This window comes from Thermoascus crustaceus, assembly GCF_041956765.1.
Source record: "Thermoascus crustaceus strain CBS 181.67 unplaced genomic scaffold VTN00scaffold_3, whole genome shotgun sequence".
Classification (NCBI taxonomy): Eukaryota; Fungi; Ascomycota; class Eurotiomycetes; order Eurotiales; family Thermoascaceae; genus Thermoascus; species Thermoascus crustaceus.
This window is the reverse complement of record NW_027192529.1, coordinates 578257-601722: the sequence shown is the minus strand read 5'-3', so window position 1 is coordinate 601722 and position 23466 is coordinate 578257. Positions and strand designations below refer to the sequence as shown.

General features: G+C 49.7%; 6 protein-coding genes across 6 annotated transcripts; 2 read left to right on the top strand and 4 right to left on the bottom strand.

The window, feature by feature from the left end:
• Window positions 1–285: 285 nt before the first annotated feature.
• VTN00DRAFT_5407 (uncharacterized protein) lies at window positions 286–1236 on the bottom strand (the record flags this gene model as incomplete). Its single annotated transcript, XM_069431935.1, has 1 exon — window positions 286–1236. One exon carries the CDS (start codon window positions 1234–1236, stop codon window positions 286–288), a length of 951 nt encoding a protein of 316 aa, XP_069287844.1.
• Window positions 1237–2553: 1317 nt separating this feature from the next.
• On the top strand, window positions 2554–4431 carry VTN00DRAFT_5406 (uncharacterized protein; the record flags this gene model as incomplete). The annotated part of the gene is made up of 2 exons (XM_069431934.1): window positions 2554–3322; window positions 3389–4431. 2 exons carry the CDS (start codon window positions 2554–2556, stop codon window positions 4429–4431), a joined length of 1812 nt encoding a protein of 603 aa, XP_069287843.1.
• Window positions 4432–8559: 4128 nt separating this feature from the next.
• VTN00DRAFT_5405 (uncharacterized protein) lies at window positions 8560–10488 on the bottom strand (the record flags this gene model as incomplete). The annotated part of the gene is made up of 10 exons (XM_069431933.1): window positions 8560–8646; window positions 8706–8821; window positions 8878–8905; window positions 8960–9157; window positions 9211–9425; window positions 9493–9636; window positions 9691–10022; window positions 10076–10148; window positions 10214–10227; window positions 10283–10488. 10 exons carry the CDS (start codon window positions 10486–10488, stop codon window positions 8560–8562), a joined length of 1413 nt encoding a protein of 470 aa, XP_069287842.1.
• Window positions 10489–10972: 484 nt separating this feature from the next.
• On the bottom strand, window positions 10973–12469 carry VTN00DRAFT_5404 (uncharacterized protein; the record flags this gene model as incomplete). Its single annotated transcript, XM_069431932.1, has 5 exons — window positions 10973–11178; window positions 11353–11443; window positions 11508–11595; window positions 11653–11826; window positions 12333–12469. The coding sequence occupies 5 exons, from the start codon at window positions 12467–12469 to the stop codon at window positions 10973–10975; spliced, it is 696 nt and encodes a 231-aa protein (XP_069287841.1).
• A 677-nt stretch (window positions 12470–13146) lies between these two features.
• VTN00DRAFT_5403 (uncharacterized protein) lies at window positions 13147–14726 on the top strand (the record flags this gene model as incomplete). Its single annotated transcript, XM_069431931.1, has 5 exons — window positions 13147–13318; window positions 13404–14018; window positions 14094–14330; window positions 14410–14493; window positions 14557–14726. 5 exons carry the CDS (start codon window positions 13147–13149, stop codon window positions 14724–14726), a joined length of 1278 nt encoding a protein of 425 aa, XP_069287840.1.
• A 7490-nt stretch (window positions 14727–22216) lies between these two features.
• VTN00DRAFT_5402 (uncharacterized protein) lies at window positions 22217–22869 on the bottom strand (the record flags this gene model as incomplete). Its single annotated transcript, XM_069431930.1, has 2 exons — window positions 22217–22780; window positions 22837–22869. 2 exons carry the CDS (start codon window positions 22867–22869, stop codon window positions 22217–22219), a joined length of 597 nt encoding a protein of 198 aa, XP_069287839.1.
• Window positions 22870–23466: the final 597 nt, after the last annotated feature.

Here is a 23466-nt window from a genome sequence, read left to right as displayed (position 1 = left end):
AGAGAGAGAGAGAGAGAGAGAGAGAGAGAGAGAGAGAGAGCAGGTGAGAACCTGCAAGGCAAAGCCAAGGATTCCAGTGCAGTGGTCAGTCGGTCTGTACAGCACAGAGTCTGCATTCGTGATTGGTGAGTTCAGGGGACAAGATAACAAGCAAAAACATGAAGTATATTGCTGGGCTATATATAATAACCTTCTAGACAGTATCATTCATCAAGTCAAACGGTTATTACTATAACTATGGTATATTCGTGTGGCCATTTCTCCTCATGCAATCATGACCATCAATCATTTCGCCAACGACTGCTCCAACTCCATTACCTCGCCGAACCCCTCCTTCAACGCCGCAACACCCTCTGCTGACGGCGCCACACACGGCCGTCGCGGCAGTCCTCCGTACCCGTTGTAGACTTCCAGCGCGCTCTTGACGGCGACGAACCCGCCCTTGATAGCGATCCAGTCCGCGCGCGCCACGACCGCCTGCGCCTTCTGTGCCTCCTCAACCTTGCCCGCGTCGTAGAGCTCGATGACGTGCACGCACGACCGGGGGATGAGGTTCGCGACACCCGCAATGACGCCCTGTCCGCCCGCGATGAGCGTCTGCAGCGTGAAGTCAGCGGAACCACCCAGGGTCACGAACCCGGGCTTCACACCTGCCGCGATCCGCGCCAGCTTGCCCGTGTTGCCGCAGGTGAGCTTGACGCCGACGATGTTGGGGTGCTGGGACAGCGCGATGATGTCGTCCGAGGTGAGGTCGACACCCGAGGCCGCCCCCGGGAAGTTGTAAATGAGCAGCGGCAGCGGGGAGGCGTCGGCCGCGGCGCGGAAGTGGTCCAGCAGCGCGTCCCGGCTGACCAGGGAGTTGTAGTAGCAAGGGGGCAGGACGATGACATAGTCACCGCCGGATTCCGCGGCGTCCTTGCAGAACTGGATCGTCTCCCGCGTCGACTGCGCGCCCGTGCCGACGATGATGGGCATGGATGTGTAGCCGTTCGAGTCCAGGGCTCGTCGGGTCGCGGCCGTGATGAGCCTTCTCTCCTCCCGGTCCAGGTGGACGGCTTCGCCATTGCTTCCTTGCACGACGATGCCTGCGATGCCGGTCCCGGCGAGGAACACGGCGTGCTTCTCGACGGTGGGGATGTCCACTTCCTCTTCAGGACCCTTGAAGAACGCAACCGTCGGGACGTAGACGCCGGGTTTCAGGGGCCGGTTGGGCCCAGTGCCGTTGGTGGAAGCCATGATAGTACGTGATGGGTATCAAAGATGTCTTGGAGAACAGAGATAGGCAAGTATAGAAACAAACTCGAAAGCTATCTAGATAGCAGTTGGGAGCAGAACACAGGTTCAGATATGACACTGGAAGAACAAAAACAGGAGCCATCCCGGCTAATATGTAGCCATCTGCCAGACACTCATTACGTACCGGCAGCCATAGAGAGGACGCTCTCGTGCCTCTACAGCTTCTCGATGTGGCAGCTGTTTTCAGACACCCCCACGCCCACGCGCCCCCGAACCCCCCACCTTGCCCGCCCACCTCGGCCGAATCACCGTCCCAAGCACGAGCATCATTGGCTCCGCGGATGCACGCAGCAGGCTGTGCTCCGGTCTGAATACCGGTTAAACGTGCTGTAAAGACATCAGACCCCCACGCCGAGAGGAGCGGGGTACAGCGTCAGGGCGAGACTCTGGGGTCGGCCGGGGGATCTCCGAGAGGTCTGGAGAAATCCTCCGATACATGCCTATAGGATTAAGCATGCCGAGGACCGCGCTCGCCGGTGAGGTCCTCCTGGTGAGTCAGCTAGATAGCACTAACTTATTATAAAGAATACTGTTGTCTCGTGCCTTGCAGTCTTCCTGTCTGCTCCTGTAGCATCTGTAGTGGACGGAGTGCTGCACAGTACTTTCGTCTGTGAGTATAGTTGGGACTGCTACACAGTCCTTTCTGCAGCTTTGTTTTGCAAACCGGTTTCTTTCCCGCAGATGTCCCCCTGCCGTGGTTGGCTGTCGTGCTTCTTCTAGCCTGAGGCATGAATGCATCTGTGGATATGGGGAACAACTTTAGTGGTTTCCATCCCGATGCTGTCATTTCCAGTCTGGCAGAATATTCGTTTGTTGCGAGGCATCTCCTGGGTCCAACCGTTACTTCTTCCATTGAGACTGTCGCATCAGATAGTGGCATTGCGAAGGATTTGCAGTATCTCTTTATTTCCTACTTGCAGAGAACAGAGTTCAGACCACGAGACGATAGAAAACAGAGAACACGGCCATGGACAAGCATAACTGCAGTTATTACGAGACTCATTCAGAGCAGCGTTAGAAAGAGAAACAGAGTATCATCAATGTACATGCTCCATAGAATGTGGTGAGCGACAGCAAGGGATCGGAACGCTGCCAAGACGGGGGATGTCTGGGACGCTTGTACGAGCGCGTACGGTAAGTAACCGCCAGGCGACGAGGGAAGAAAGTCTTGCGACGAGACAAAGCCTTCAGCCCCGACGCCCTTTCATCCCTCCGCCCCTCGACGATGAGATGAACTCCTGCCCGTCCCTCTGAGCCATGGTCGTCCGCTCGAGGTCGTCACTCCGCTTCTCTGTGCGACGAGACGATCCGAGTCTGGCGCCTCCTGCCTCCAACACGCGCACCAACCGCCAACGCTCCGACTCGCCCATCGCCCACGGCAAAGGCGCCCTGGACTCCATCGATCACACTGTGCAGAAGAGCAGCAGACGGCATCGCCCGCTGCCTACAAGGCCCGCGAGATCCCAGCGCCCTTCGTCACCTCCCCGACCGCGGCGGCCTCCGCTGTCGTCGCGCCCTGCCAGCACCGCCCACGGTCGCCCGCTCAAGAGGGCCAAGCTGGAGATCGACCATGAGGCGCTGTCCGCTGCCCCTGCGAAACAGCCGCTGTGCAGCAGAGAGTCTCCGGACCCTCTGAACACCATCTCCTCGCCCACGTCGTCTCTTCCGCGCCCGCGGCCCAGGCCAAGTGCCTCTGCCGTCTTTGCGGGTTCCGACGCCGTATCGCTACCGTCATCCGCTGTAACACGCTCCACCCGCCGCTCCGTACACGCCCTCCCTGTTGCCGTGGACGACGACGCGGAGAAGAACCCCGTGGGGTCGTCGACGTCTGGGGACGATGCTGCCAAATCAAATGGGACACCCCGGAACAATAATAAGAACCCCCGGTCCACGCCCAATGGCAACTTGGTGCACACGGAGAGGAGATCCCTGCGGTCCCATGACGGCGGGTCCCGGTCCAGGAGTGAGCTGGCACAGTATTTCCAGAACTACGAGCAAATGATCAGCCTGGAACCTCCAAAGCCAGGTGAGCAGCGTTAGTCCTGTTAAAAGTAAGAAAGTAAAATAAAAGATCCCTGTCTGACTGGAGTAGAACTTCTGACAGGTGACACTACCGCCGTTCTTGTCGATGATCTGACCGAACCCCCACTCTCGCCGCCGGCCCCCTCCTCCCCGTCTCGGAGTCGGAAGTATAGCAGGTCTCCTGCCACCGAGTCACCCTTTGGGAATCCCCTCCTCCAGCTCCATAACTGCGAAGTTGTGAATATACCCGAAACGGATCCACCGGCGGAAGATCCGCTGGGGGATGACACATACTTCAAAGCTCACAGGAGGATCGAGCGACAGGAGAAGCAGCTCCGGAACATCGAAAGGGAAAGAGCACAGCATGAGAAGGTACAGCTGGACCGTCTCCTGGACGAATTGCAGGGCCATGACTGGCTCCGTGTGATGGGCATTAGTGGGATTACAGACTCCGAGAAGAAACTCTATGAACCTAAACGCGCTCTCTTCATCAAAGAGGTTTCTGCGTTGATAGATAAGTTCAAGGTCTGGAAGGAAGAGGAGAAGCGAAGAAAGTTGGAGAAGGAGCAGCAGTCGCTGGAGACAGCAGCAGCGGCGGCGGCGGCGGCGGCGGCGGCGGCAGAAAATGATGCTTCCCAGCAGGATGAGGAAGAGTCAGAGGCAGAAGAGGAGGATGACGAGGAGGAAGAGGAAGATGTCGACGATGCTCAGCTGAACGGCGCGGCTTCGTCCGATATCCAAAGCTACGGCGAGCCCCCCGATATCAACGACGTTGATGCCTGGGCTGCTCGTCAGCTGCTCCAAGAGGCTCGGTCAGCCTCAAGTCAGCAACGACAGAAGCTAGCCGCAGAACAGTCGCATTCATCTCCTTCTCACGCTACTCAAGTTCCCCCTCCACCTGAGAAACCGTTCACCTCCTTCTACTCCAAAAGATACCTCCGCGATGCTGCCCTGGGCGGACACCGTCGGGGCCGCAGCCGCACCGCGTTCGGCCATCCTATACCCGAGATGGAGGAGCGTGATTTCCAGCTTCCGCCTGATATATTGACAGAGGAAGCGATAAACAGATGTATGAGAAAGCAGAGAATGTTGAAGAGGGAAAGCAAGGGCTAGCTTTGCCTCTGCCGGTATGGGTGTTTTTGTTTTGATTTTCTTGCACGGTGGTGTTCGGTATGGCTTCATCTAGTCTGCTCTGCCCGTGTTGTTATTATTATCATCATTACTCATGTTGGAGCTTATGTTGGATGGGGATGGGGGAAAAGGGTTCATTCATAAATCTTTTAAGTATTTTTAATTGTAGGGTGGGAGTGATGATCTTTTTTTTTACTGCATAGTATGGCAGTATACCATATGTACCATACAACATGATCCTTGGCACTCTTCACATGATCTCATCTCAGAAAATGTAGCTGCGACTATGAACATATTTTAAAATATTTTCTTGACGCCATGCCTCCCCTTGCCATTTTTTGGCCCTTTGCCAGGTTTAGTCAGACTATCAGCCAAGCAAACTGCTTCCCGCCATTGCTGGTGGTGCATCTCTATGTCCATCCATGATTCTGATATCCCGGAATCACTGCCAGCATCTTTACATACATACATACATACATACATAACGTTGGCTGGTCCAGCCAAATACAATAGGTAAATTGAGGTAGAGACCCCCTTCCTCCCAGGTTCTTCTTAATCATACATCCGTTCCTTTAGTTTTAGTACGTCTTAAGTAGAGGAGCAGAGTACCTAGTTCCCAACTGACAACTGAATGATGGAGTGGGCAAGTTGTTCTTTTGCCATTTTATCTCACCCTGTACTTGGTTTATTTGTCCATGTATGGACTTTGTCGTCCGTTGGTGGATGGCGTGTTGTGGCATGACGTGTCATAATACCTCACTTGATTGGATTGACTTGCTCCTTTTCCAATCCAGTCCTCTATGTAAATTTCTGCCCCTAAGATACTGTACGTAATGTATGTGCTGGAAAGGCATTTAGGAAAAGCCATCATCATATATAGGTATACATCTCATCGGGTAAACTGCTCGGCCACAAAAAGTGTCTAGACATATCTGGTTGCAGCGATTGGTACCAGATATAGATAGCATGTGTCCTGTAAGAATACATATAGGCACATCAAGACCAAGAGGCTCCTAGGAGTGGGTGGGTTTAATACATCAGAAGAGTGGGCATGTATGTGCATGTACAGTAAGTACAGTACAAGTACAGTACCTGAGGCAAGCAAGGGAGTGAGTGGCTCAAGCTCTGGCTCTAATGCTGCCTTCACTAGCGCTTGTATGTAGAAACTTGATCTATCTAGTCTAGGTGGTGATTTTCTCTACTGTACTGTATCTTATCTATCTCCTGCTGGTCTTTTCTCAACTTCATAAGGAAAATGTGTCTGAGTGAGTTACCCCACAGAGATGAGCTTGCTTGCTTGACTTGCTTCTAGGTATAAAAGATAGGCATATAGAGATGGAGGAGCAGGGGAGGGGTGCATATTCTAGGATTACTTCAGAACTACACTCTCTTTTAACAATATTAAGTAATTAATAATAATAATAATAATAATAAAAGATCCATGTCATGCCAATAGCAAAAGCAGTAGTGAAGGAAGGCATTGTTCTTCTGCAAGAGAGTTGATCTATGAAGTGCTGTACGTTCATCAGACTGATTGGCCTCGGACTTAGGGCTCGGGGTCAGAGCCTACTACTAGTACTGTGTAGCTGCCTTGCTATACCACGAGACCTCCTTTACATCAATTTCGTATCTCAGTATATTGACACGAACTGTCACTGAGTGGCTCCTAGGGAGCATTCTAGGAGCCAAACCGCTGCGCTACCAGCAAAAGACTAGGATACGAAACCAACGGCTTCGTATTGCTCTCACTTATATAGCTTCTTGCCACGCCGTCACACGAATCATGATTACAGACAATGCATATACCGCACATGCAAGGAATGGCGATTCTGAGCTGAAAACCCAAAATAACCAGATCTAAAGTTGATTCAAGATCAGCTCAAGATAGTCGGGGGTTTCGGGGTCTGCTGGAGCGGGCCGCAAACTCCACAATTATATCAGCAGTTTACGTTCGATTCCGCAACTAAAATATCAAATGAGAGAAGATTACTCACTTAGTCAAAGTGAGATTCAGCTCGCTGCTGTACACAGTACAGAATGTAACACAATAACCGTGCCAACTCCATTGAAACTGACTTTTTTCTAGCCATTATTAGTACCCGTGTCGAGGTTGCCATTCAACCGGGTAACTACTCCACAATGACCATCGGCAATCTACACAGGCCTCTGGGACCCTGCAGCACTCAGGTAGCAAGACACTACCTTACCTGCAGTACACGTCATTATAAACAGCAAAGATTAAGACCGATTTTTGGGATCCTACGAACTTCACAACGAGTTCAGAGACGCTCGAAAACCCGGATACAACGCAGGTTGAATGAACTGTGATATCTTGACTTGATTGGGATAATGAAAGCCCCCGTATTCATGTGAGCAGAATCTCAATCCATGTATATGATCTCTGTGGTCCGAGATCTTAGTAGCCTTGCAGATCCTTCCTGTATGTCGGCTGCTGTATCCTCAACGGGCCAAAGCCAAAATTTACCGGATCCAGCCTGCTGCTTTTTGTCAGGATAGTTACGGAGTACCTATCCAGGTATGCTTGCTGCACTGTATAGATCTGGTGTCTGGTGTCCTGTGGTGCTGAGAGCTTAAATCGCCCGCATCCCGCAGCTTATTGAATTTAAGTTCATCACGGCAAATGGCTTGGTTGTATCCACAGCACTAGTATATCAATCTACCCAATCGGTCATTGACATTCTCACTTCAGCTTCCGCAAACATGAGTGAGCTCTGAAAGAGTGAGCTTCGAACACCTCGACATTTCCAAGTTTTACTCGATCTGCATGCAGAACTCGAGTGATCAGTTGAATTTCCCGTCGCACGCCCTCAAATTATGCATGGCATGGACGCACTGTGGTGGATAAACGAAACAATACGACTCTCTCCTTCTCAGAATCCGACCTCCACTATCCAAGTTGGGACTGAACCTTCTTGGACTCTCGACGACTGATCGGAGGGCAGCAAATCTACTAACATACCTGCAAGAGTTGATACGAAGCAGATCATCCTTTCGTTCCATCACGTGTGCTCTGTTAATGGATCCATCAGATTGACCCAGTTTTCCTGACCGCTTTTTCTGTGTGTGCCGCATTTGTGGCACTATGACTGCGAGTAAGCATGTGTAGGTATTGATTGTACCGCGAGCAATAAATGTTACAGAACCAGTTACCTGGTTGTTTTCTCTTTTGACAATGACGCAGTTCTACTGGTTGTTACATGCAACAAAGATGATGACTGCTTTGCATGCGATGATGATGACAACTGCTGGGATGTAGCACTAGGCTGACCGCCGGGATGGGGATAATCCCGATGGGAATGGGATGGGAATCCCATCCCATAAAGTCTTGGCGTCCCATGGGATGGGATGATACCCCCCCTAGGGATCCCGAATTCCCGTCCCACAGTCAGCCTATGTGGCACAAGGGGAAAATACTACTGCTGAAGAAAACCGCGCGAGCCTATGCAGCAACGGCAATGTCTGCAGATATGATATGATATAACCAACCCCAACACACTTGAGTGCGGTAGCAGCTATCGAAAGAATTGCGGCATGAGCTAAGCAATGTGACTTCCTCTATGATTGATTAAGTTCATCATATTGTACAGGCGGCTGAGTGAAATGTGAACCTTGGTTTGGAAGAAAGGGCATAAGTATATTGTGCCTAAGTCTACTAGTCATTAAGAGGACTGTGAAGAGAATAATTCTCGGATATTATTCACATCGCATTCGCTTGAGATATGATACACAAGTAACGTAACAGCATCCACATACAACAAAAACATCGACATCCCAAACAACAGAACGAACGAGTCACAGACATAGGAACAACTCCGTTGCAGCATGCATTGAAGCATCAAGTAAACCCGTGAGGGTATCTCATCTACGCATATATCGTAACCAGAATCGAAATAGACAGGCTGATCCTCGAAGGTTCACCACTTGAGGGACATCCGAAACACAGCGCTTATGAACGGTATACGAAAGTAGAATGCTCGAAACCTCTCATCTCAGTACCATTGGTCGACAAAGCCTGATCCGCTGAAAAAGAGACGCCAAGACTCGATGAACTCTTGACTAAATCACGTTGTATTATCTGATAGGAACGTCTTAGCTGGCGTTATTTGCACACGAGAAACTGGCACTGCTCGGGTGATCGTGGATGGCCTTTCCAGAGACATAGAGACCCAGACCGCACTATTCAATGTCAGTTAGCAACAGCGGTTAATTTGTATTTGCAAATCGATGGAGCTCACCAAAGTGGCACCGATCCCGAAAATGAGTAGATTGACGATAGTGAGGAGGATCTTCCTCGGAGAAGAGAACCACTTTCCCTTATTTATGTAAAGCCAGAAGACGCCGCTCAAGCCATCTGTCCAGAGATGTTAGCTGCTGTGTGGTTCTGATTTAGGATTGGGGACTACTCACAAGTAAACCAACTAGCGAAAAGAGCGGTCTTGGGATTGAAGTTAGTTGTTTATCGAGAATGCACTCAGGTACGTGAACTTACAATCAAACTCAGAAGGTCGTTGAAAACTGGAATTGCTTCGGCGATGATCCAGGCAAGAACCCAGAGTATCAACGCAATACCAATCCAGGCGCCCGTTGAAAGAAGGCTGCGCTTGTGCATACGGTCCGTCCCGCGGAACATGCGAACATAGATGTACTTGCAGGCAACGTGGCCGTTGATGACACCAGCGATGACGATCTTCGAGCTTTATCAGACTCTGGTTTCCGGACTTCGTGAGACCTGGAACTTACAGTCGGTATAGCAATTCCATAAGCTATCTTGCTCATAAGCTTGCCAGTGGAGCCCAAGGCGGGAGAGGCCACGTCTTTTCCTCCGTAACGGTAGATCACCACAGCCGCGATGAGGTACAGGCAGGTATCCGTTCCCTGAAGCAGAAAAAGGGCCTTGGGGTAATCCGTTGGAACCTTCATCTCGGAGATAAATCCGAAGAAGGCGACATGACCAGCTAGAAATCAAGATCTCAGCCATCTTGCACAATTGTCGAGTTGCGGGAAAGAAAGGCAGATGCCTACCATATGCAAAGACAATGTTAGTTACAGCGATGAAGCCGTGGTAAAGATCAGTCTTCACAGTCGCGTCGACATGTCCGGTCCCAGGACGCTGGATTCCAATTGCAATCATCGTTATCATAACCGCAGCGAAAATACTTATGAATGCTACCATCCGTATTAGCAAGGCGTCCAAAAAAGAACTTTCAATGTGATCCTTACAAACAATAGACAGCCACGAAACCTTCAGCAAGGTCCGAGGCAAGGCACAAATGAACGACACCACTAGTCCAACGACTCCAAAGACGATGGAGCATGTCCCGTGCTCCGTAAGCGTGTTCATCATCACGGAGAATGTGAGGAGATGGCTACCCATGATGAAAATGAGAAACAACAATTGGGCGTTTCCCAAGAACTCTCGTCCGAATCGGCCAAGCATTATTTCTCCAGCATCAGCCATGCTATGCACGTGTGGATACCGCAGCTTGAACTGTCCGATAACATATCCGGTATACGTCGCCATGAGCCCAAGACCGATGAGAAGAATAACAGCCCTTATGTTCATCAGTTCCAGGATCCGCAAGTGGTATATGACTTTAAAACGTACGGAACCAATCCCAGAGCAGCGACCGCAGAAGGCAGTGACAAGATACCCAGAGACACAGTTTCAGCAACCATGACTAGAACAATTGACTTCCGTTAGCAAGGCAATTATTGAATCCAAGGTGAAAAGGAGCGCGCGCACTCATTCCAGCTTGCCTGCATCTAAGTCAGAAACGTAGTTAGATATAGGATGACCGTATGCGACACATACCACCAAGACATGGTCCTATATTTCACCTCCGCAGTTTCCTCGTTTCCAAATGGATCCTCTCTATTCACATAGGAGGGAGGCGCCTCCTCGAGCGCTGTCTTTTCGTCATTGTCCTGGGATCCTTCGAACGACTGCGGTTTCTGATCGTTCAGTCCCGGTTCGAGGTCGGCATTCACAACCGCCGGTTGGGAATTCTGGGGCCCCATTGCTGCGTGGGAGTATGCGGTCTGAGCGCGCGAGATATATAGTTCGCTCTCCGGCCAACAGATGAAGCCTTCTGTCCACTGCGATGCTCTGCTGGCCCCGGAGGCGGTTGCGCGTGCCAGAGTCAGGGAACAGAGGAGGACGGAGAGAAAATATCACTACCCTCCCACAGTCGTATCAAAAAGACGGGGAACAGATCGCATGTCTTCCAGACCGGCCCCCGCCACCAGCGACAGCACCGGCTGACCCGCTGGGTGGCGGTGGAGCGGAGCCCGCAGTCAGGGCGAATCAAAAGGCGGAGACGTAAGAACGACCATGAAAGCGGGAAGCATCCCGCGGTCAGATTCATCTCGATGACCGGCAAATCCTGAAAGGGAAAGTCGGGGCACTCCGACTCCGGAGTCTAAAGAGAGGGCCGGGAGCGACCTTTTTTCGGGCGGTAGCAACCTCGATATCCCATCGTGGATGGGTGACGGGACCAATATATCACAGTCTCCATCGCACCGATATCACCCTGCCCTGGGCGGAGCCCAGAGTTCGCCATATAGTCGCCTGACAGTACCTGGCAAGCTTTGAACTCCAGGGCATCTGTCCACGGGAGTGGCTGAAGTTGCGTGTCGGCTGGGCCGGAAGCTTCGCCTGTGGATTAACAGCACTAGGCCAGAGCCGGTTGGGGCCATGATGGCCGTCTACTGCGCATATGCGAGATAGCAGGGGTGGAGATCGGCCTCGCCGAGCCATAAGCATTCCTCGCCCATATCACTCAATCAGAGACCTCCTTTTTCAATAGCAGAGGCCACACGTGGTCCGAACCACACCCCATATTCCCCAGCCTTATCTGCGTCCAATAAAGCTTCCGTATGGACCTCCGATGCTGTTATGGTTTCTGCTCATGACCGCATCGATCCAGAGTTGGACCGTCTCTAGAACCAGGGAACTCGAGCTGCCGAGCAGCACCTGTCGAATACGTCAGCATACCATTTCACAACTTCCCAGTGTACATTTTCTCAGCAACGCGTACATTCGCCCAGCTTAATGGTGCCTCGTCCATAGCGACCTCAATGCGAGGTACTTGACTGCTGAAACCAACAGTCATCTGGTCAGCAAGCCTGTAGGGGAGGAATCGATGCGAGACTCAGTCAAAATTGACAGAAGGTGTGGCATACTTTTTGCTATTCTGCCGGCCCATTAAAATGCAGTTCGGTCCGGCGGGAGATACACGAGCGTGCTCTGTCCAGTGCACTCGCGTCTTTGCGCCGGCGTTGCACAACCATATCTCCAAATCATCGTTGACATCGTTTGGGTTCTCGAGTAGCTTCAGAATGACTCTCCTTTGCGAGCTGCTTATTTATAGCACCCGGATTATCGTCGTGTTTGCAGGTGGATCCTGTATATGCTGTCGTTCAGCTGACTGAAAATGGGAAGGACACAGAATGCAGGCTTCACAGTTTCATATCGGCCCGAAAGAAGTCTTTTCGAATCTGTTGTATCCCCGGGCCGTAACAATGGCATCGAGTGTCTCGAGGAAGAACTCTGTGCGTTCGATTTGGTACCTTATTGCTGAAACTGACACCACTTCTGGATCAGAGTCTGCAGATTGCGCTTGTAAGAGGACATTGACAATGCTTATTTCTGCTCAACATCCGATTCCTTGACCCAGCCGTAGCGGAACTCTTCACCGTGAGCCCTAAACCACCGGTTAGCAACAGTATCAATTGCAGCCATTTGTTGCAGTATCTGGCACACGCGTTGAGTCATCACTCCATAATCTGTTTCCCATTTCTCATGGTGAATAAAATAAAGAGAGAGAATGTGCGTCGACTTGCATAGGCTGATATCGATGTACCTGGAAGAGGAATACGTGGGCTCTTGGAAGATCTGGAGAGCTGCGGGCGAGATCACGGGATATGAGCGCGCTGGCAAACCTCTGGCAGAGCAAGCTTGGAGCTTGAATATAGCATCTGCTTCTGCAAGCCGGATCATGGATTGTTATTGTATGCAAGACTGGAAACTACCTACAGCAGCGCATAGTTCGTCTTTTAGGCTAAGCGAAGAGACAAGGACGGTCAGACCTCTTACCCCTCCCCTTCTCGAGACAGTCTCCTCGGCTTCGTCTGCCAGAATCACACCAAACTGACTGTGTGATAGCTGCCAAGAGAATCTCTGGGCATCTTGGCCCTTCTGCTATTCGGACAATACGCTCGTTGGCAAAGAGTACTGCAACTCGGTAGGCCAGAAGTCCCCTCGTCTAGAACGATGCGGGGCCTCCCTGTGAAAGAAGACGCCTTTACCTATGAGCTGCGGTCTCTTCAACGAACAATGATGGAATCACACGACACTAACAAGAGCTCCGGATCTGGCCCGGAACTGTTGTTGGACCAATGTCGTGATCAACGATGTGTTTAGATAAGCGCGATCAGATCATCGGTTCCAAGAGAAGATGGGCTCGAAATTACTCAGGTAGCCGCCCTAGCCAGGTAATATTATTTTCTTTTAGGCAAGTGACGAGTCGAGAAGCCGTACCTACCGAGTTAGATTGGGGGCAAGCGAGGAACCCACTGAGCGGATCCGAAGAATACGAAATGGATGGTTTCCTATCTCTGCCTGTCATCCTCGAATCTGTCCATGTTGACAGATAAGGTGATACAAAAGTATTCAGTATGGATTCACAGCACAACACAGTGACCGAAGAGGCAACGGGACAGTCCGAAAAGCGGGATGTGGAGTTACAGGAACAGGATGAATTACCTATGTCGACTCTGCCGACTGCTCGCCAAGTGATTGGAAGAGTCATCAGTACGAACTTCGCATTCTTTATGGCGGGGATGAACGGTACTGTAGAATTGACCTAACATGGACTACTAATGGTGTGATGGACTCGATTAAAGACGCTGATACTTAAACACTGCAATAACAGACGCGGCGACGGGTGTCCTCATACCGTATCTGCAGCCAGCTTACAACATTGGCTTGCTGCCAGTCTCTATTCTCTACCTCGTCAACTTTACTGGATGGCTCTTCGCCTCGTTCACGAACATCCATCTCTGTTCCCGCCTGGGAACGGGCGGAACTCTCGTCGTCGGGGCCATTGTCCAGTTTGTCGGCTATGCGCTCATGTTCTGGAAGCCCCCGTTTCCATTGTACGCTACCGCGTTCTTCTTCACCGGCATCGGCGTCGCCTACCAGGATGCGCAGGCGAATACATTCACCACAGGGGTTCAAAATGCTCATCGCTGGCTCGGTGTGCTGCACGCTGTCTATGGCGTGGGAGCCGTAGTGAGTCCATTGGTTGCAAATACCGTTGCAGCTCATTCAAGATACTGGCACTACTACTATCTCGTCACTCTGGGCCTCGGGTTGATAAATATATGCTTGCTGGCTTGGACGTTCCGAAAAGGTCTATTCAGGCCTAACGTTCTAAGCGCCAAGGATACGGCTGGCAAAGAGCTGAAGGCGACATTGACGAACAAAGCCGTGTGGATGTTGAACGCGTTCTTCTTCCTCTATGTAGGAGCAGAGGTCACTGCTGGCGGTACTTATGACGCCCGGGCAATATCCGCCAGCTTCCCTCGTTTGATGATTCTTTTTGGCTAATGTGTAAGTTCAGGATGGGTCGTCCAGTTCCTTGTCTCCGTCAGGGGCGGGGAACCGAGCAAAGTGGGCTACGTATCATCCGGATTCTTCACCGGCCTCACGGTGGGAAGGGTAGCTCTGGCAGATATCACGGACAAGCTGGGCGAACGACACATGGTCTTCGTCTATCTTGCCTTATCGGTAGCGATGCAGCTGATGTTCTGGTTCATTCCGAACGTCATAGCTAATGCGATCGTTGTCAGCTTCTTAGGTCCTCCTCTCTTTCTCCTTGTCCACCCTTCCTTCTCCCTGTATAAAAGTGCAATGTCTCTCTAATCGACTTTTGACAGGCTTCTTCCTCGGTCCGTTCTATCCCGTCGGGTTGTCCGTCCTAACCAAAATTTTACCCAAAGAAATCCATATAGGAGCGATTGGTACGAATAGAATCCCCCCCGGTCCCAGGAAACGAACACATACTGACCATTGTACCGCTAAAGGATTCTCCGCAAGCACCGGACAAGCCGGCTCCGCTGCCTTCCCATTCCTCACCGGCGCCGTAGCTTCGAAAGCCGGCGTCAAAGTCCTACAACCGATCATGATCGGGCTGCTAGCTGGAATGGTCATCTGCTGGGCCTTGGTCCCCAGACAGAAGAAGAACCTGCATTGAATTGAATTGAACGCTGCTGGTTACGACGATCGCGCGATGAATTGACTGAATTCTCTATAAATATATATTGTGGAGTGCGACAAGCTCTTATTTTAAGCGGAGATACTCTTATCACTATTGGTGCACTATCGATAAGCTTTTTGAACGGTGGCGGGGGTCAAAAAGTATACTCCGTATAAGCAAAAAGCTAAAATAGAGCCAGTAGATCTCCAGCGAGCACAAGTTCTGTTGCCGGTAAAAATTGCATACTGTATCTCAAATATCGCAGTTGGATAGTATGGTGGAAACGAGTGCTTTGATAAGACAACTTTCAGTAGGAAGGATGATAAGAACTGCAATTTTCTACGTCCTATTTACGTATGTTATAGCTTTTTTAAGTTTCTTATCTTATCTCTCCATGGGATGGGGCAAAAGACGGATGCATTTAAAGTTGAACTCTGTTCAAACTCTCTCTTGTCTTGGCTTCGTCGTAGTCCTCGGAAAGAGGCAACACGGGGTGAATCCGGTATAATGTATAAGTGCATTTTTCTGCATTCAGCCAACAAAGTATAACCAGGAAGTAAGCTCTACTTTCCAAGTAGCAGGCTTTATTTTATTGTTAGATAGTAATGGCGTAGAAAAAGACTGTTGACTTCCGATCTGCCTTAAGGGGGTGCATATGCGTATGTGAGAGAAGGGATGGTCACGGAATTCCGGCTCCCCGTACAAACAGCCGGCCGGGAGATCTCTTAGCCTCCCGTTGCTGGATTGGCTAGATACCTACCTGGTCCTCCGTGCTAATAACGTCGCATTGCATTTGTCTAAGTCGCACTCCCCAGAGGATCATGGAGACGGATGATCGGATCCTTCGATTGCATTGGTGGCGGCCAAGAGATCTATCTCATCCCCCGGATCCACTGTTAGAATTCCCCCATTTCAGCCTAATGGCCACCGTTCTGTCAATCAGATGATGATGCACCCATGCAGGGCCCCGTCACAAAGTCCGTCGCATTGGTCAGTGGAGGGCCACAGCTCACGTGGTGGGAACGTGGCTGATTCAAGGTTAATCGACAACAGTTGAGCAGAAACGATATTGTGCAGGTATTTGCTGTAGCCCGTACGTAAGGCATGTAATAGCCTTTCCCCCGAGCTGACAACCAGATCCAATTTATCTTCCTATGTAAGTATCAGTGGTCTGGAAGATAGTCTTCTCATTCTAAATAACGCAAATCATCTTGTGAAGCTTGTGAAAGTGTGCGCGGCTGTGAGAATCCTGCGCTTTTTCCTGAATGTAATGTAAATTTTAGTTCTTCGCGTCCGATGAGCTTCGAGCGCTTTTCTGTCTGGTTCTAAACAAATTAGAGGACAATCGAAACGCCAAATGTAAGACAGAAACAAAGCAGCACGCCCGTGGAAGTTTTAGTACGTTCTTCAAGTCGTAGTAACAGCAACTCGTTATCTAGTCGGTTTATGTCAGCCAACGGTGTATTCACGATAGAACAAGATCAACCTGATTAAGTATATCTATGGGTCCCTCTTTGGTCGAGAATTGCGGCTTGAAGCATCAGATACCGAGTTTCACCGCACTTGACCACTGGCATGTAGTGCTCTTTTAAGTCTGGTAGCCTTTAACCAATATTTTCCATACTCCACAGAGTAATGATTGTGCTTCTCCAGTTCAACATAATCGAGCCGCTAAACTGTTCAAGCAAGGCCATCCTTTGAGATGGGACATAGACATCTGGCTTTCGAAAGGTCCTTAGACAGCGTATAGCATGTGCTCGAAGATGTGGTTTTGGAAGCTATATTAGTCAGTGATGATGGACCACTAATGTTTTTCGTAGGTAGGAATCGAAATAAAATCCTGGCAAAAAGCCGTTGCCGCAATATGATGAGCTCCGAGAATATAGGATTTTCTAAAACAGGTCACTGCACGTCAGTAATCTGTATGCTTTGAAAGAAACGAAGGCGAGCTGCAGAATCAAAAGTCCCAAAAAAAGTTGTAGAAGGAATATTCACCATGGTCCGCAGCCTAACTTTCCAAGCGCCTGCAGGACCAGACGAGGCTGCTGCCTCATCCTGATAGTAGATACCTAGATAAGGAGACAAAAAAAAGAAGAAGAAGAAGAAAAGAAATCCGCAGGCTGCAAGGCTGCTGGAGCGATGCTGGACCCGGGACAAGGATCTTGGCTCAAGGTCTGAGCGCGTCCCAAGTCGCCCTTGTTCATTTTTTGTGTTCTGACTCAATTTTCGCTTGAAACAGATGGTCAGACATATGTCATGGCTTCCTCATATTCCAAGACAAGAAAACATATTTGGCGCATGTTTGAAGTGTAGTTGTAATGGCATAGTGTTGTGTCGTGTCCTAATGTAAGCCTCTTTCAGCCTTGACCGCTTCCGCGGGAGAGGCGATGTTGGCGAAGATGTTTCTCGCTGCTGTGGTCAGCTTAACCCGTATAGATTTTCCCCTTCGGGGTCCGAGTTTCTTCCAGGTACCTCTTGCTTTACAGATAGATCCGCAAGTCAAAGCACAGCTGCACTCGCGGCCCGGACCGCGCATGGATCTACTCCTGATTGTCAAGCAGTAACACCATCAGTGCTTTTGTACAGTAGGCATGGCAGCGGGTAGCTAGGAGTCACAGAGACATCGCAGGAAAGATGGTGTTATTTAATGCCAAGGAACTTAGGTGGCTTTCCCCGTTCAAGTGAATGGTCGAAACGAACGGTTACGAAGCCAGGTAAAGACCGTTGCTTCGCTCCCATGGCACACTCCGGACAAATGACCAGGTCGTCCTTAGTCTAGGTATTTGTCACTAGTAAAACCCGTGGGCCGTCGGCCTGACATTGACGTGGCTAACGTCGTAACTGTGAGACATCAGACAGGGTCCCTATTTACTGAATCAAGTAGCTTCAGCATACTCTGTGACTAACAGCAGTTAATCTTTTCCCCGAGCGGCTTTTGGGGGCTTCCAGATGGTAGGTCGTCCAGTGCAGATCCGCCTAACCGCCAACCACAAGCCGCTGTGCCACATCGAGTTCATCTTGCCTAGGTAAGAGTTAGCGCCGCAAGATAGGCGTCTCGCAGCACATATGGAAAGCCGCACCAAAATGTTCATACGAGTCAGGGTAAATGCCCTTTTTGATATTCCATGGATATCGCTTTAGGAATGGCTCTTCAAGGTCTGTCTCTCCGTTCTTTGTCATTATTCGTTTCCCCGGCGCTTTGGGGGTACTCTAGAAGTGAAAGAGAGACTGCGTTCTAGAAACTGCGTTCTAGAAACTGCGTTCTAGAGACGAGAGCACGATGGTTGGCGGTTAACCAGCAGTAGGCACGTTCGGGGGAGTATTGTTAGTCCTGGCGTTCAGATCCCCATCCAGCGTCACGGTGATACTGTTTAGCTTCCCAAGTTTACCAGGCCCAGTTGTTACTCTCTTTGGTTTAGCCCACCGTAGATTCCACGCAGTAAGCTTTTTGGCTGTAGGTGACGTTGAGAAAGGAGGAGAGAGAGTAACTCCATACCATATGGGGATCGACTCCCGGTATAGCTTGGTGATGCTGGCTCACAGACATGTTTCTGCCTGCGGAATTGGTTCCCACGGTCCGCTACCCGTAGCTACGAGAATTCCATCCTAATCTAGCCTTTCCACTGCGGACGCCAGCTCGGTAGCGGCTGAGTTTAGTAAACAAGGAATTTCCATACTGCAGGGTTCCAGGATTGTGACTCAGACTCCATAGGGAGTTATCTCCAAACTGATTTGCCAGAGCCTTTACGCCTCGCAACGGAGGCACAGTATTGGTCGGGCGATCTGCAATTGAACAGCAGCAGCCACTTCGATATCCAGAAAAGGAAGTACGTAAACACGGGGCTTGTCCAAGGCACCAGCAAGCCACAGTTTAACAAGCTCAAGGATGTATTAGACGCACGCCACTTACCGGTGAAGAAAACGGAGAGACTAGCTTTTCTTTGCAAGGGTTCTGAATAAAGCATGAAATTTCTTCCTGTCGCACAATCTGCATGATATCACACTACTTCTAGGGAATCGGTGGGGTAAGATTCCAGTTGAGGAATTCTAAGAGTTAGGAAGCAAGACCCAGTGTTAGTACTGTCCAGTCAAATATAGCCAAAGTATTCATGCACAGACATCAATGAACATGTAAAACGACACAAATCCAAGCTGCTGTATACATACAGTACACTCCTGTGTCAAATATTCTGTCACTGTGCGCTTACATCTCAGTCGAAAGGCAAGGGACAATGAATTCAGAATATTTGTGTTTTAGTTTTGACCTCGACTGGTATTCACTGTAAAAATTGCACTATAGTGAAAGTATAGAAGTATGTGGCTTGGGCTAAAGTTCGTAATAACGAGAGCTCCTCGAGCTAGGCGCCAATGCCATGTTAGAGCACATCGATAGTAGCCACGATGGTATTGCCTCATGCATGGAAATGAAACTGAGGAACAAACAAGCATGACGAACCTAAACATGGAAGTCAGATCATAGGCCCACCTTCTTATGATCCTGCCGCTCATTAGGAGGGCGACTTCTGTCTTCAAGAGGCCCGCACCTTGGAGATCTGCAAATCATGAACATCTTTAGCTGTTTGTTGAATGGCTCAAGAGGTCTGACCGTCATTTTGACCAAGGCCAAGATGACAAGGGAACTTGTGACTATTCAGATCACTTCGACAAGAGGAAGGTGATAATCACACTAGAGTGTGACATAGTGAGGAGTAAATATCAAAATTGCAAAAAGAGCCGCCTTAATCAATGCGCTGGATTCCTGAGGCTGACACTAATTTCGTTCATTACTGTTCTCATTAGCACATCTAGGTCTGGTCAGGAGTCTCTGCGAATCTCACAGAATACAGCAGTAGAGCTAGTCCAGTAGAAGCTAGTTGTGCGGTGTCCAGCCTTGTTGGAAAACTGCGGTTATGCCCGACCATTCTTAGGAGCTGTGAAAATATTCAACCCTGTCAACATTGACATTTTGGTGCTGGGGGAAGACAAACCTCTTCGCTTTAGAATAGTGTGCATTCTAAATGATAGACCTTTGCCGGGAGAGGAAAGTTATTTCTTGCTTCGATAATAGTCGCTAGTATCCTAGTATGTAAGGCTGGTGATATGGAGAATACTATAGGTTCGAGCTGCCGAGATTAGAAAACTAACCGGGTTAAAACCTTGAGTTAGGATATATCCAGGAAATAAATAGACGAATATTGTGATAAGTCAAATAGTGTTTCTCTTGGGTACGGCCAGCAGCCAATACTTGCCATGAATATGCAGCTCTTCTGAAACCTGAGGGCAAGAAAATTGATTTCGATGTAAAAAAGAAGCACACCATCGCGAGCAGGGCTCATGCGCTTCCTAGCAGTGTATCCACGTCAGAGAACGCTTATCAGCAAAGATCGTAAAGTGGCTGAGAGGAGACTTCCATCTTGGCCATAGAGACTGTAACGTCAAAAGACGAAGTCACTAGCGCTCCAAGGCCCCCTAATTTAAGCATCAAGGACATCCTGCCATTCTTCCACCGTAAGCCTGAACTCGATTTTATCCGTTGCAGTAAAGAACCTGCCTGTTGTGCACGACATACGAATACATTATCATGTTTCGTTCCAGTGGTACTCCCTTAAGTAACAATGCCAGGAGTTCTGAGTAAACCGCGAATGGCATACGACCGTTCCTCCGACGAGTCTGGAGGACACGAACGGTCTGCAGGTAGACGCCATTTTTTTGAAGGAAGAGTGCTAATGTAAAAAAAAGGTACATAACCGACGGCTCTCCGAACGAACGAGCTACCCACATTGTACGCGATAAACAGCCTGACTTCAATGGGCAGCTCGACCTAGCCCACATCAGAGCACAGCACAGTATGCAAATACAGAAATTTGATGCTATCAATGGGCAGCTTGGAGATGTTCTTATGTCGGATTCGAATAAGGCGAATGGTGTTTCGTCCCGGCCCGCATAAGCGCTACACGAATGGGGTGAAGCACTGGGGATGACGAAGAAACAATCAATTTGTAACTACCTGGGCTTGTCCCTCATTGAAACAAAGAGATTTCAGCAAGCATCGGCATTTTTCGTAATGCTATGTCCATTATGAAAGTACTCTGTAGATGAGACTTTTTGCGCTGCGCGTACTCCCCTGAAGTTGGACAGAGTATCACCAGTGTGGAGAAACTATTGATCTAAAGCATGAAGGAACTAGGGGACCTGTAGCTATCCTGTGGCCCATAGGTGGTGTTGCTGTCAACCTCCAGTAGTATGTACCGCGGGAGATTCGATTCCATCACGTCCAAAGGTTCCTGCGAGCGTAAAAGGGAAGCCGCCAATGACAAGGTAGAAGAAAAGAGGGTGAACCGCGCTGAATGGTCAGAACTTGTCGTTATCTGACTCCTCGGCACAAGACAGTGCGGATGCAAATCTAACAGCTTGGATGACTCGTACGGAGCTCAATCCATTCACCGCAGGTAAGCCATGACTCAATTTCTGCCATGATCACCTTAAGAGGAACCCTGGCTCGGTCTCGGGGAAATTGGGATTAATTTAAGGAATCTCAGGCCACAGTTTCGAGGTAACTGCCTTTGTAGCGCATATGGAATCTAGGGCTAGATATGCCGCACTAAGCAAATGAGAAATGATTCTACTCGCTTGCAGGTAGGAAGATTAACTTAGCGAAGACCGGTTCATGAATACGAAGTCTGTCTCCTCCGGTACGTCGCGGGCTCAGGTCCTCGTATTCTGTCTTTATAGGGTCTCTTCCATTGTTTCCAGAAAGGTACCTGGGGACCATGCCATCCTTGTGATCATCCCAAGGTTCGTTGCCGCGGGAATAACTCGCACTTGTCCTTGAAAGATGCAATGAGAGATAAATTGAATTGTCAGCCTTCCTCAATCCGAAAAGTAGTCGGCGATAAGTGCAGCGTCATTCGCCACCTCAGTGATCAGATGTCGTTAATCATGTGGTGAGCCAGTTGAGGAAAAGATGCAGAGATATAGGCGAGTTTGAGCCCTAATGTATATCTGCACCCACAGGGCGATACCTAGAAGTACATCGTCAGAATTTTATTCCAAAAGGTACGAGAATGATTAATTGGAAACATGAGGTAAACTTCAGAGAGAAGATTAACGCTCGTCAAAGCCTTACACACTCCGCACCCATGCAGTTTACCGACGCAAAGACTGCATGGGAGCGAAATGGTATGGCGTTCCGACTAAGGATGACGATACAAGTTCTCATCATTGACAGCAATAGGAAAAAGTCTTCTAAAGGAGTTGGGGTACTCACCCTTTTGTCATTTAGTTCTCAGATCTGCTCTGCAAAGTGCTAGCCTTCAAAATTCCGACAGCAAGTGCTATGACTGCGGCAGGCATGCAGGAAGGAACCTGGCATCCTTTGCCCGTTCAGGCATCATCTTTCAGACGCCCCAGACTAATTATGTCCTCAAAATGGACCAAGCCCATTTTCTTACTTCTAAAGTAGCGTTCATGCTCCGACAGTTTTCCCTCTAATCCTCATAGGAGATAATTTTGCGCCCAGCAAGATGAGGATGAGATGAGGCTGAAGGAGCGTACCTCTGCTCCTTAGCGGCAATATAGTCATCATCGCCGTAGTCCAGTGCACCGGATGTCTCGTCATGTGTCTCAATACCCTTCTTACCCCCTGACACTCTTGAGCCAACCACTCTGGGGCCATTGCCGTTTCTTTCTGCCTTTCTCTTTTTACCAGAGGACGACGTTGACTGCGCTTCCATGGCACCGTGCGATTTCTCCCTCGCTTGCGACCCCGAAGATGTTTGTATGGAATTATTTTCTGACGCCTCACGGGCTTCTTTTTCCTTTTCTTCCCTTAACTGTTTTTCGCGCAGAAGAGCGTGTATCTCACTGTGCCGGAATATCCGGATCTGCTCGTCGGTGAGGGTACGCTTTACGCCATCTGGATAGTAACCTAGTCCATCATCATATTCTTCTTCGTCAAATTCATCATATTTCTCTGTATGAGCGGCAAATTCAGGTACTGGAGGGTGCTCTTGTCCGGGAAAATGTCTGGCATGGAAGGCTTGGAGATCCTCCTGCGTGAACCGAGTCAGTCGCGGTCTTGGAAGGAGATGCAGATAGACATACATACAGCAGTGACTGTCGGGATCTGCAACTGCGCCATCACGATGATTGCATTTGCGAAAGCGATGGAGATGACGCTTCTTTAGTGCTGGGGAATTCAAGATGATGATGAAGGGTGGCCAGACCAGCTTGGTCCTGAGCGAAGCTGCTAGAAGCCTACAAAGAGTTCGGATAGCACGTGAGAGGAATTTGGGCAGAGTATCTCCAAGACTTGATCGACTTGACTCGAAGTCAAGGAGGGCGGCCATCCACGTGAAGGTGTTGCAGTGAACGAGACGCGAGACAAAAGAGCTCGAGGTGAAGCGAGCTGGGGTATCAACTCGGGTTAGCCGCGCGAAAGCTTCAACTGCAAACAAGAAACGCCCCGGCAGCGGATCCGTTCCGGTGAACGGACCAACGACTGCAACAACTATTTCCCGACTCTTGTCACCATCTCTTTAGTATACCCGGTACTGAGGAAATCTTTCGCTGACTCGGCTGACAAAGCACCATGATTCGATGTATGACACCATGGTACCATTGGTTACGCGTCGCTATAATACCAAACGTTGTTATAGTCAATCTAAAAACCCATTTCCTTGCATCTGATTCCCCGGTTGCGTTAACAACAAATTAGGGAAGCAGTATAGAACCAATT